This window comes from Lichenostomus cassidix, chromosome Z, assembly GCF_008360975.1.
Source record: "Lichenostomus cassidix isolate B80296 chromosome Z, HeHo_3.0, whole genome shotgun sequence".
Classification (NCBI taxonomy): domain Eukaryota; kingdom Metazoa; phylum Chordata; class Aves; order Passeriformes; family Meliphagidae; genus Lichenostomus; species Lichenostomus cassidix.
The window spans coordinates 29,759,109-29,771,866 of record NC_139511.1 but is presented as its reverse complement, the minus strand read 5'-3'; the positions used below and the strand labels follow the sequence as shown (position 1 = coordinate 29,771,866).

The 12,758-nt window shown below is 41.4% G+C and overlaps 1 protein-coding gene across 1 annotated transcript in view; it reads right to left on the bottom strand.

The window, feature by feature from the left end:
• Nucleotides 1–12,758, bottom strand: part of LOC146424623 (neuronal acetylcholine receptor subunit alpha-7-like) — a 58,552-nt gene that overhangs the window by 13,810 nt on the left and 31,984 nt on the right. Inside the window, exons 4-8 of the mRNA XM_085042787.1 lie at nucleotides 12,296–12,405; nucleotides 9,878–9,957; nucleotides 8,514–8,681; nucleotides 6,651–6,845; nucleotides 5,280–5,366 (exon numbers count right to left, since the gene is read on the bottom strand). Coding sequence (XP_084898913.1) covers nucleotides 5,280–5,366; nucleotides 6,651–6,845; nucleotides 8,514–8,681; nucleotides 9,878–9,957; nucleotides 12,296–12,405 — 640 coding nt within the window. The remainder of the gene's footprint in view (nucleotides 1–5,279; nucleotides 5,367–6,650; nucleotides 6,846–8,513; nucleotides 8,682–9,877; nucleotides 9,958–12,295; nucleotides 12,406–12,758) is intronic.

Below are 12,758 nucleotides of genomic sequence, written 5' to 3'. Positions count from 1 at the left end.
ATGTGATGAAATCAAAACAATAAAGGTCATTCCTTCTTGCCACTGAGAACTGGTGCCTTCATTACTCTGCTAGCTGCTCAACAGCGACAGTATTTGTTTAATTTTGATTTAGTTGCTCAACCAGGAAATCAACAGAGTAGGACATGGTTATGTCTTCCTACGTAATGCACTGTATGGGTGCAATAATAGGGACTGGAAGGCGCATGAAATCCACATGAAATTACTGGCATTTATAGTGCAAAACAAATCTGCATAATTACATAGGTTTTTAGAAAGAGAAAAAATAATTGTCATGTACCTGAGCTGTATCCCACAGGCTTTATGATTTTACCTAGTGATTAGTGCAGTCCAACCAGTAATTTAGTTGTGTAATTCATCTGGGTTTCTCTGCATTTCTGTAAATACTTTCCTCAAGTAATGAAATCCAGTTTCCTACTTACACAGACTCTTGGTAAAAGCAACTTTCAAGAGAAAAATCAAAAGTAAGTAAAATCATGACTGCAGCAGGACACACTTCCTGCAAGGCATGATTAAGCTACAGTAGGAAGGGTAAACTTAGGACACAGTTGCTGCTGTACAGCCACGGTCTGAATGTCTCTTAGGAGCTACACTCTAGAGGTTTTAAGTGCCAGGAGGGACTTCCAGCACACTGTAGAGAGAAAAAATCTTTGTTCATAAAGTTGACTTGTGCTGGATTCTGGCCAAACTGTTGTGTTCGTAGATGTCATGGAACTTTAACACTTTTGATTTAAATGATTAAGCTTATTGCTGTGCTATGGATGATTAATGTTTTAAACAGGAAAAGAGGCATCTCTCCCTAGTTCAGCCTTCTCCTTTCACTGGCATCTCTGCAGAAGGGCAGGATTTAACCCCTGAAAGATTGTGGTGCCTTCTTTGCATAGATACATGCTGTTGGAAACTGGAATTTGAAAATACATAGCTTCCCCAAAAGTGAGGGAGAAGGACGGGAGCACACATACTGCTGGGCAAGGAGCAGCTATCTACTGGTGTGAACACAAACCCCAAGAAAGCTGAGTGAAAGCAGGGGGCCAGCCTGTCCAGTTGGAACATTTCTTGGCACAGAAAGTAGATGGCTCACCGTGGAAAGGAAATGTCTACCCATAACCCTGCAGCAGGAGCAGCAGGGTCTCAGTGCTCAGATGTGCTGAGCAGCCTGCTAGTGATTCCTAGGCCAGCTCTTGTCACTTGCTCTTTACAGAAAAAGAAGCTGGCTTGTTTTTAACATGTATTACTACAGTAGTTAGTAGGCTACTGAGAAGTGGGAATCTATTGCCTGGGGAGGTTGGACGTGTGGAGTAAGAGACTCTGCTTTGAGCAGCTTTTTTACAAACAGCAGATAATGCAGAGGATATACAAAGGAAGGAGTGACCCATTTTGCAAAGGTACAAAAAAGCAACTGTCTTGTCCCACTTGCATCTTTCTGATTATTTAATCTGAATGGTGCTTTGTTTGTTATTAATATAATTTGAGATCATGAAAGAGTGGCTTTAACTAAGAGGAACTAAGCTGTAATTTCCACATTACTCTATAAAAATGTTCCAGATCACAAAAGCTTGTACTTTTCCAGATGTCGTATTAAACCAGTTCTCTTTTGCTACCTCAATAAAGACACTCCAACAGCTGCTCTAAGATTTTCCCATATTATTAGTGGTTAAAGCTGAGGTCAGGAGGAGAAAGTAAGAAGCACAGCACATTAGGCATTAGTGGTTTTGAAACAGCAAAGGCTGTGAGGGCTCATCCAGATCCAGATAGCTGTAGATGTATGATTGTTTTTAAAAACTCAGGCCCTAAGAATATAATGCAGATTTTGAAAGCATGTGGAGTCACGTTTTCAAAGTATCTCTCCTCTCACATGCATGAAGACCAATAACAATGACTCTTCAGCAGGTCAGCAAGAGGGCTCTCTATTTCAAGATCAAATTATCTGCATCCTTCACAAACTACCTGCTTTAGAAGAATTGTTTATTCCTGCAATCTGTTGGTAACCATGGTGATTCTTCAAAAATTGAATGAGTTTTCCAAATGTACTCCTTTTCCTTTAATTCTGAGGATTTTTTCAGTGTGGACCAGAGACCACACTGAAAAAATGTGATCATGACTTGGCATATTCAGTTCAGCAGCTAAAACATTCCACTTGTAAGACCACAGTGAATAGAAGATGCTGTATTACTTTGTTAGCCTAGGGATAAGGTTTTCAGAACTAGAGATCACGTAAAACTGCACAACCCAGCTTTGAGCACTTGCTGAACAAGGGCTGTTTGGGTGCAGAAGCCAAATAGATAAGCAGTCTCCCTAACAATTTAGAGTGGAGCAAGGAGTTAAGAGGAAGAGCTTTAAACCAGGAATACTGTGGAAGGGAGAAAACAACCCAAATGTAAATGCAGAAGTAGCAGACAAGGGTGGAAAGAAATGGTGTTGGGTAGTCTGAGCAAGAAAAACCTCAAGAATGGTGAAACAAGGTGGAGGAGCTCACCTCCAGAGTGAGAAAATGCATTAAATCAGGGGAATGTGCAGGACCAACTGGAACTCTGCACATAGTCAGGAAAAAATAATGTTGCTCGAAAACTGAGATGTGGAGGGACATTTCTCACTACTGGAAGATCTTCAGAAGAAGTTCAGACAGAACTATCAGCGAAGGCAACATGGGTTGTCCTCTAATGTGAAGGAGACTCTTGGATGTGAGGGGCTTCTCTCTAGATGGATAAGAGCTGCTGGAGAGCTTGTGGATCAGATTCAGTGAAGAGGCCAACAGGATGATTCTGTGGTGATTCTATGGTGGGAGTGCATAATAGACCACCCAAACACAGGGGACATCAGTATTCTTTAAAACAACTCAGGGAAACCTCTGTATCACAGACCCTCATTGCCACCAGGAACTTGATCTTCCCTGAAGACTGCTGAAAATGCAGGACATATGTAATGTATAACCATGGGCAGTGCACAGTGTGCTTCACTAACTATGTTTGGAAACATGATAATCAGTGGCAACCTAGGTTGGAGTTATTGTGAAATAGTGAAGTTCAGGACTGTGAAGTGAGTGAGGAATAAGAACTGCAGAGTAGACCATGGACTTCAGGTGAACAGACTTCTCATTTATTTTGGGAACTAGTAGCTGGAATCCCCCTTGGGAATGCTCTGAAAGATAAAGCAGCATGGGAAAACTGCAAGGGCTCAAAGCACAGCAGCCTTGAAGTGCAAGAAATAAGTCTTGCACTTATTCCTTGTACACCAGTACATAAGCACACCTTAGAACACACCCATAAATTATTGTGGCTACACTGTGAACTCATGGTCAGGCTTCAGTGCAGAAGAGAGGGGCTTGTGGGAAGCAGGGACAGGCTTCAAAAGGAAAATTGGGAAGCATTTCCTGGTCATTATGGTTGGTGTCAGGTATGTTAAAGGTCAGTAACTGAGACTGGCAAGGGAGTCAAGGGCAACAGGAAGAGTTTCTATCACTACACAAACAGCTGAACAAGGCAAACATGGACTTGCTGCTGAAAGGCGGGGATGATTTAGTGACAGTGAACAGTGATAAGGTCAAGACAGTGTGTACTTTGACTCAGTTTTCACCATCCACATCTCTAACGTTTCTAAGGTTAGAGATGATTCAAGGATGAAGAACATAACCGGCAATACGTAAGGATGGACTGACAGATTGATTATGAGATCTGAACCTGCCCAAATCCATGGGATCACCAATGCAAAGGTATCGTTGCAAGACAACAGAGATGGAGAAAGACAGATGCTGCATTCACCTCTAAGAAGTCCAAAAGAATAATCCAGAGAATTACAGCTCTGTCATTCTGACTCTGTCCCTTGATAAATTAGGAAGCAAGTCCTTGGGGACCATTTCTGGAGAGTTGAGAAAGAGAGTGGGGGCTGGACAGCTATCCAACCTTTAATGAGGATAAATGATGTCTGGCAAACATGATTGTCTTCAGTAATAAATTACAATATTTGCAGCGAATGAGAGAGAGCAGCATATGTAATTTACATCAAATTTAGCAATTCTCTGGTAAGTAGAAACTGTCTGTTATTACACCAACAAAGTCTGTAAAAACACATAACTATTCATAGTTTTTCTTGGTACAAATCCTACCTTCTGTGATAGAAGACTATATTAGTAGAAACTGCTCTGGTTAAAGCTCATGGACTGGCCATAAGAAAGTGTACTCCTTTACTAATTCTAAATGGGATTTGTTATGTATTATACAAAGCAAAGTTATGTCTACAGCTTTTCAAGATGGCTTGTGTCTCCTCCCCACCCACAAGTTTCTCTTAGAGTTGTGTCTGTCTCCATTGTGTCCTAGGTATATGTTCAGAACGGGGTTCTATTAGTTTTTTGAAAGCTCCTGTATGATTCCAACAAGAGTCCTGCTGACTTTCACTAAGATGGGTAAATATTTTGGAAGCTTCCAGAAACTCTAGCCTGTGGGTGTCATTGTCTTTATGTTGCATGCTTATCCTCCTTCCCAAGAGTGAGGCCTGGTTTTAAATCCTTGAAGAGAGATAAGAAGACTGGCTCAGTAAATGCTTTTTTGTCCTAGTCATTATATAACTTTTGCTAGGCTTTCATTATACACTTGTAAGGCACATCTTTCCATCAGCACTTAGATATATTGTTGACTATTTTTTTCAATTCTACTGTCTAGAATGTGTACATTAGTCATGATTTGTACTCATAGGTCTTTCTGGTGGTGTTCATTATTTTTATTTTGTAAAATAGGACAGGTTTATTTTTGTAACCCTGCAATGAGGCCCCATGAGACCAAGGTAAAGGGGTGGTCCTATAAAAGCAGAGGATGTAACAATGTCTGTCTGGCCCACAATCCCAAGATGATGATCTGTCCAATAATTTTCAGTACCTATTAAAAACACTCCAGTAATATATTTGAATTTTGACTGTTGTATCCTGAATTGCTCTTCAGATAGAGAGATGAGGAGGAGACAGGGGAAGGCGGGAAGGAGTTGCATAACAGCAGGGAGGCAGGGTGATGCAGAAGAAGAAAGATGAATTTTCTGCAGCGTTGATTCTGTGTCCTCTCAATCCTTGCAGTTACTGCTTATCTAATATTTTCAGTGCCTTCTTGCAACCCTTTCATATGTGCACATGGTGAACTCCTGGCTGACATTTAATGCTAACATTGCTGAGTGCAAGACTATACTAGAGTAACAAAAAGAGTCAGTCCTCAAATTGGCTTTGAGCAGCTCTTGAGAGGCATCATACATGGTGTACAAAGCAGAGAAAATTGACTTACCTATTAGTGGGACAGAGTCAGAAGTTGCAGGCATGATCTCAGCCACAAGCAGCATGAATACAGTGAGGGAAAGAAGGACAGTGATACCTGCAGGGAGTGAACATATTTGGGAAGAATGAGGAAAATGAACTCTGCAGCTGCTCCTCTGATGTCTCTACTGTTAAATATAGTTTTGTCCTGGTATAAAGCCAAGCCAAACCCACGACTTCATGTCTGTCAATGCCAATTAAAACTTCCACAAAGTTAGAGCGTTTTTAGATGCAACTTATCTGCTCTCTTTTCACATTTTTCTAATACACACAATCCCTTGCTCTTCTCAAAGTAATGGAGAAATCTTTTCTGCTGAGTGAAACAAAGCTTTCAGAACCGGTGAACTACAGTGCTTTTCCAAAACACTGCACAAAGCCCAAATGGTTGTTAAGGGCTAGGAGAGGCTTGCACAGACAGGAGTCTAGGTTTTGCTGCTGCATATTATATAACATCCCTCAAAGACATGCAAAGAACCTCTTTGTTCTGTCTGGAAAGACTGCTGCTAAACCTAACCATCCTGGTACTGAGAAAAGGTCAATGCATGAACATAGGCTCCTATTTTTCTGTCAACATTTTACTTCAGCTCAAATAACTCTTTTCCTTCCCTCTGTCCCATATTTCATAGACAGCTGTACCCCTGATAGCCTATGCTTCACTTCTTCTAGGACAGACTGCTCAGACACCTGGTTTTTAACTAAAAAAAACACTGATAACATTTCATATGATTTAGAAGTCTCTGTCCTGAGACAGAACCATGCACAATTAACTCTTAAGGTCTCATCTGGACCAGTCTGGTGTATTTACAGCTCTCCCCTGTCTTGTCTTGGAAGAACCCTTCCCATTTTTAACAACATACACAACAGTAAATTTCATTTAGCCCTTCCATGGCTGTCATTCCTTTGTGTTCATAGGGGACTCATGGCTAGGAGTTTTGGGAGCTCGAACTTTGAAAGTGCAAATCCAGTGCCCAGCTGCTGCTGTTCACAACCCTTCACTCTTTGCATCCTAGTATGTCCTATCTGAAAAAGAGAGTCAATGAGCTGTGAAATGCGTTGAGAGGTACTAAAGAACATAACAGGCATGATAGAATACCATCACAGCTGCCTGTGCCAGCAACAAATTCAGCTTCCTCCCAGTCCAAAAGATTTTAGAAGTGTTTATTAAAAGATTTTAGATGTGTGAATGCCATACAGAAAGCTGTTATCCTTGTTCCTGCAACAAAAAAGTACTTCTAGTGCTCTTTTAGTGAAATCTTTATTCATCAAGCACCACAGCACCATGAGATACTTATTTTCTATTTTATAGGATGCTTATGAAAAAAATGAATATTTTAGCACTTACCTAAAGAAATCTTCTCCCCTGAATCAGCTGGCAAAAGGAATACAAGCAGTGCTAAGCCAGATATGAGAACGCAGGGAATGAGTAAGTTCAAGCCATAGTAGAGGGTGCGTCGACGCATGGTGATGGTGTACGTCACATCTGGGTATGGCTCTTTGCAGCATTCATAGTACATCTCATTCCTCTTCCCTGGGACACCTACAGAGAGGGTGATCAGAGCAGTGTGGAGAGGTGCAGGACTCCCAGTTATCTCCTTGGACTGGACCAAGAAGTGATGGTTTACAAGACAATGTGTGTCACCTCTGCTGTTCCTAGTCCACCTTCTGTATGTTCTAGGGTTTACTTTCATGCCTTCTGAGTCATCTGAACCTAGCTTAGCCAAAAAAGCTCATGTGGGCAAGAATGCAACAGTCCTGAGCATCCCAACCTCCACAAGAAAAAAGTGTATTCTGCCTTCCTACATTTGGTGAATGGTATCATACTGTTGATGTGATATTCACTAGCACACGAGGCAGATTTTCTGTGTGGCAAGTGCCACTGCTTCTTATTTTTCTGTGATTCTCTATAAATATTTGCCTTTTTTTGTCAGGAAAAGCAGACAGGATATGGCTTAATTTTCAAGAAGGATGTCAAGCTAAGCCTAAAGCCTGTCATATCTAAAGTTTATGAAACATAGCTGTCCAATACAGCTGTACTCTAGGGTTGTCCACGGTGATCCCACTGTAATAGATTGCCTGATATGCTGCCTGATGGGGACTGCAGCAGCACAGGAAATGTCAGAAGAGCTGGAAGAACTCAGTGCCTTGTATCTTTCATGCCAAAATTGCTCCCTTCTCTTTTGTTTCTGTGGAGATGACAGAAAATGTGACAATGTGTGCATTTTGGCAGAGGCTTAGCTAAGTTTTCCTAAAGGATATAGCCATGGCTTGCCTGAGGTGCTACTTAATGCTTTTGCTGTATGAGCTAAATAAGTCCCTGTTTTGTTCTCCCCTGGTCAGGGTTTAAGGCAGATAAACCACACCCTCTCATACAGATATGCAAACAAATTACTGGACAAAAATACCTATTATAAAGGAGCAGTGGACAGTCAGAAGTGCTCTGAAATAGCTGTAATTTAGGAGGACTTCACTATGGAGTCCTCCAGCTTCACAAAAAACTGAATATAATTTCTCAGATTCCCTGAATGGTAAAAATACTGCAGGGCAATTATTTCCTTGACTATATATCCAGACTGGAAGATAAAATGTCTATTTTGCAAGCTTTTCTTGCAGTTGTCTAAGTTCTCTCAATTTCTGTAACACTACTTATGACTTACAGCTGCATAAATGAGTTCAAAATAACTCACCAGGAGCTCACTCTGAATAACCAGTTTTGGGCATAAGTTCTTTTGAAAATACAGGTATCTTCCAAAGCATAGAAGAGAGACATACTAATCTGTGGGTTTTATGAACTGGTAGACACTTTGATGCTTTTCTGGGTGAGAAAGATTCATTTATGTAAAAGTTTTGCTGAAATATTTTTTAGCCCACTCAATTTTGCTGCTGTGCTAGAGTAAATATGACAGCAGTGTTCCATGCACCTACACAAGACACATCCAAGTTTAGTACTGACAAACTGTTCAGATGTGTCAGGATTAGTAGCTTTCATTTATGTACTCAGTGGCAGGCAATTGCTTCAGAACACAGTTCAATGAATGTGGCTGAAAGGCTGTTTCTGATATGTGGGGTTTTTTCTCTTTTTTTGCTTCTTCTTAGAAACATATTTTTAATATCTATATTTCATGTTCAATTGATTAATTATTTCTATATATTTGAGGTTTGCCTTTGAAAATTCATCTATTGAAAATTTGTAGGCTGGCCAATTTACCCACTAAATCCCATTCTCCATTTGAGATGTAGTTGGAAATATCAGCCTCGAGCATCTGCAGGTCAATCAACCAGCCACTGTGAGTCCAGGAGCCAAACTTCAAATCACACTTCTGCACATCAAAGGGGAACCAGCGGACATCAATGTAACACGTGCTCTTCAAAATGCCTGTAGACAGAAATCAGTCGTGATCAAGCATGTGTAGGGTGCATTTCATCTTGCCCTTATCTGTCTCTGATTGTGAGCAAGTTTCTTCTTCAAAAATGCTGTCATGCATTTTTGCATGACATGGTGTAACCAAACGAGTATGGCAGAAGGAAGATGCTGCTATGAGTAGAATAGTCTTCCTTCCTCCACCAGTGAGGATCCCTCTCATGGCATCCTTGAGATAGGTTGCCTGGGACACTTCGGCCACCCAGCAGCAGCCCAGCCTATCTCCCAGTGCTGGCTAGCCCTAGCAGATTACAGGGAGTGCTGCTTGGTCTGACAGGAACAAAAAGTATGCCCCAGAGGCTGAGTGTACTGTCACCAGCTCTTTGAGAGGAGTTCCTGGTCAGGAACTGCCTCAGACAAACCGTCTCTTGAATATACGTTGTTGTGCCAAACCTTGCTCACTGCTGGCCTTTCTTGTCTATGTGCTAACTGTGCCTTGAATTTTGCTCTGGATGTGTCTAGTTCACTTTCTGGGATGCTTTAAGGGGTGTGAGGGGTAGGGAACAATAGTGGAGCAGCCATCAGGGAAGTCCTTGCTGATTCTTACAGGACCCTGTGGATTTGCTTGGGGGCTATGGTATGCTGTGACACAAAGTTCAGGAAATTTTTGTCCACCACATTGAACAACTGTGGGATAGCCCATGTGTTCGTTGGTGAGTCCCAGTTGATGGACCAGGCAGGCATGGAATCAGCAACACAGGTGAAAAGATGCCGAGACTTAGCCCCAACTTGCTGATATCAATCCCAATTTGTCTTTTCACCTGGATTTATAGCCTCAGCCTGGCAGGAAGGGCTTCAATGCAGAGCAAGTGGTGCTCTCAGGGTCTCCTCTGTTCACACACCTCTCCACATAACAAAGACCCAGCTGGACTGCAAATGAAACATGATGAGATGGTGCACATCACCTTACTTTGGATGACACCTCAGGTGGGCCTCTGGATGTTCTGAGCAAACTGCTCAGGAGAACGTTTTACTGATTCATAAAGTGGAAATACACCACTGATAACGGACTTAAATTTTCTTAAATTTTCCATTATTAGACAGCTTGCAAAATTTCCATGGACTGGTTTTAAACACCTTGGTTTCATTCATGAAGGAAAACTGCTTGAAATTATTTGATTAAAAGTAAACAAATACTCTCTGTACCCTACCTGGAGGAATATATTGGCAGGATCCAGAGTAGTTCACCAGCACATTTGTGTGAAATGTTGCATCAAACCTTTCATCTGCACTGTAACACAGTATAAACAAAATAGAACAAAACAAAGAAGAAGCAAGCTGATGTTTGAGTAAAGATGTAGTAACTGTAAACATAAATATAACCTTTCAGCTGAATTAAGTTCTTACATCTGGGTGAAGGGTCTACCCTTGACCAATATCTCAGTTTCTCATAGTTACTGTTTGCCTACACCTGGGCAGGAGGGTTGCACACTGCAATGTCCTCAAAGAAGTGAAAGCCAGCATTGGATGTCCCAGAGCAAAGGCAGAAGGAAAGAAGCAAAAGTGTCATATTAGCTGTATCCAAAAACTGGACAGTCAGGACAACGAATCTTTTCTAGGGCACCTGTCAAAATGAGGCAGCTCACCACATAAATCAAGTTATCTGTTACCTTACCCAGATATCTGTTGTAACAGCAATGATGGCCTGATGTAAAAATTCTGCAGTCTCCTGAAATTCAGAGGGGACAAGGGTTTGCTTTTAGCATTGGAAGATGCCACTGGGAAGAAGCTATTTTAGGGCCTTGTAGGAGGAGCTTCATTGAGACGCTGGGAAGAAAAGGGACCAAGAAAAGAGAATTTGTTTACTATTCCAACAACTCTGAGAAAATTAAAGGAGTAATGAGCCAGACAAGACAGGATTCTCCAGAAGAATAAGTCTGGGGTTTTTTTCCAGAGGGTCTCTTGGGAAGAGATTAACCACAGAGGGATCCCCTGGCTTGTGGAGCCTTGCCTGTAGTGGCTATGTGTAGATCTGTGTTGCATGACTATACCATCCTACACACCCTGTCTTTCAACCAGATGTAGAAAATTCAGACCCTCCATTACTCTTCTGATCTGCGCTTTATCCATGCCTCGAGTCCTCAGCTCTCAGTATTGCCCCCAACACAAAACAAAGGGGATGACACTGAGAAGCCTAAGTCCAGAATGAGTGATTATTAGCAAAGACATAGAAGGCAACAAAACAGGGTTTTATAAATACAAGCAGACAACGAAAAGACAGAGGATGAGATCCATCCATCCCTTGCTATGGAAGGTAAAAAACCCAACAGGGCACAGAGAGCTGCAGTATCTTGCACCCTGTGTGCTTCACTCTTTGCAATTAATTCTCACACAGTGGCAGGAGTCCATGGCAGAACAGGGGACAAACAGGTTAAGGAAATGTAGATAAGACAGATTCTACTCAGAAGAGATGATGAAATATACTCTTGAGAACTGAAAGAACTGGCCGAAATACCCTCTGAAGCATTAACAATTATCTGTGAGAGCTCATGGAGAAGAGGGGAAGGGCATGGTGAATTAGGGGAGATCAAAGAGAGTTCTGACTTCTTTTAAAGGTGAAATTATAGACACATCAGCCTAACTTCAAAGCAAATGGGGTGAAAACAGCTGGCACAGATTTGTGAAGGGCCAACTACATCAAATCAATCTAATTTTCTTACTGTCTAAGATGAGCCAGGTGATAAATCTGAACTTCAACATGTTCTTATAAGCTACAGTAATATGTATGCCTCCCTTTTAGAGACTGAAAAGGAATAAAGAGACAGAAGCAAAGCTGAAGTAAAGAAGAACACAAACAAACAACCTAGGTCTCTCCAGGCCTCCTTTGGATACCTTGTAGTGAGGGTTTGGAATGGAAGATGGATCTTGGTGAACTCTGGAAATAAACAGAATGAAATTTGGTCTGGGTAATTAGAAAGTATTACCCTGAAAACCATCAGACAAAGATATATCAGGGAAAATCTAGTAAGACAGCAGGGCTTTACTACAACATCTGGGATTTGCAATAGATCAAAAAATAAGTCAAAAAATAAGATGCTATTAAAGAAAACCCCAAGTCTCCTCCTCCTGGAAAGCAGTAAGGAAACAGCTGACTAGAGAACTTCGACTTCATTCAACACTGCAGAAATGCTGTCTAGAGAGCTAGGTTCACCTCTGGAGGAGAAAAAACAGATTAGAGAGTGTTCAGAGTGGAAGAGGAATGATGGAGAGGTTTATAAAATATGTGATGAGGAAGGTGAGAAGAAAATCCACTTTTTTACTTCAATCAGAAACACTGTGACAGATACATGACAATAGTACTCCTGCAGAGATATGGCAATTTTGAAGAGACTATAGTTTTCTCTCTGTATTCACTGAGAAAAAGTTAAAGATATCTTCAGAACTACAGCAAGGACAACTTAGACTGGCTAATAGAAAAATCTGTTAGCTGATGCTTGTTTGTTTTTGATACTCTTGAAAGAGTAAGAGACAAATCCATAGATGGCAAAAAGCCCACAGTATCAGTGAAGTACAACCAATTTTCAGTACCTAGTTCTAGTCTCCCACCAGCCATTTCACATCTTGCTTACCTGTTATACAGAAGAATGTCTGGTACCCAAATCTGGTCGGCAGGAAATCGCAAGTTCTGCACACCTGGATATTCATACTGATCCCAAGACAAGTACACGTCAACCCAGGACTGTTGGCAAACACATACACGAGATTATATGAACTTGTAAAAGTATTCTCTGGAATATTATGGGAACAGAATAGATTTTGTCAATATCAACACCAGCAGTATGATAATAGTTTATTGTCTGGCTTTAGTTATTAAGAAAGGTTGGCATATATAGAGGAAATAACAGTGTGACTGCTGAAGACAATATCTAGCTCTTCACCTTGTGGCCTGAAACCAGGCATTCCAAAGATTTCCTGCTGGGCAGGCAGAAATACTGGCAGTAGGCACCTCCATGAGGTATGCTGGTTCTGAGGTTAGGTGGTTTTTGAGGTGGTCAGTGGTAGGGTGGATCATGGTCTGAGTCCCCATTTGGT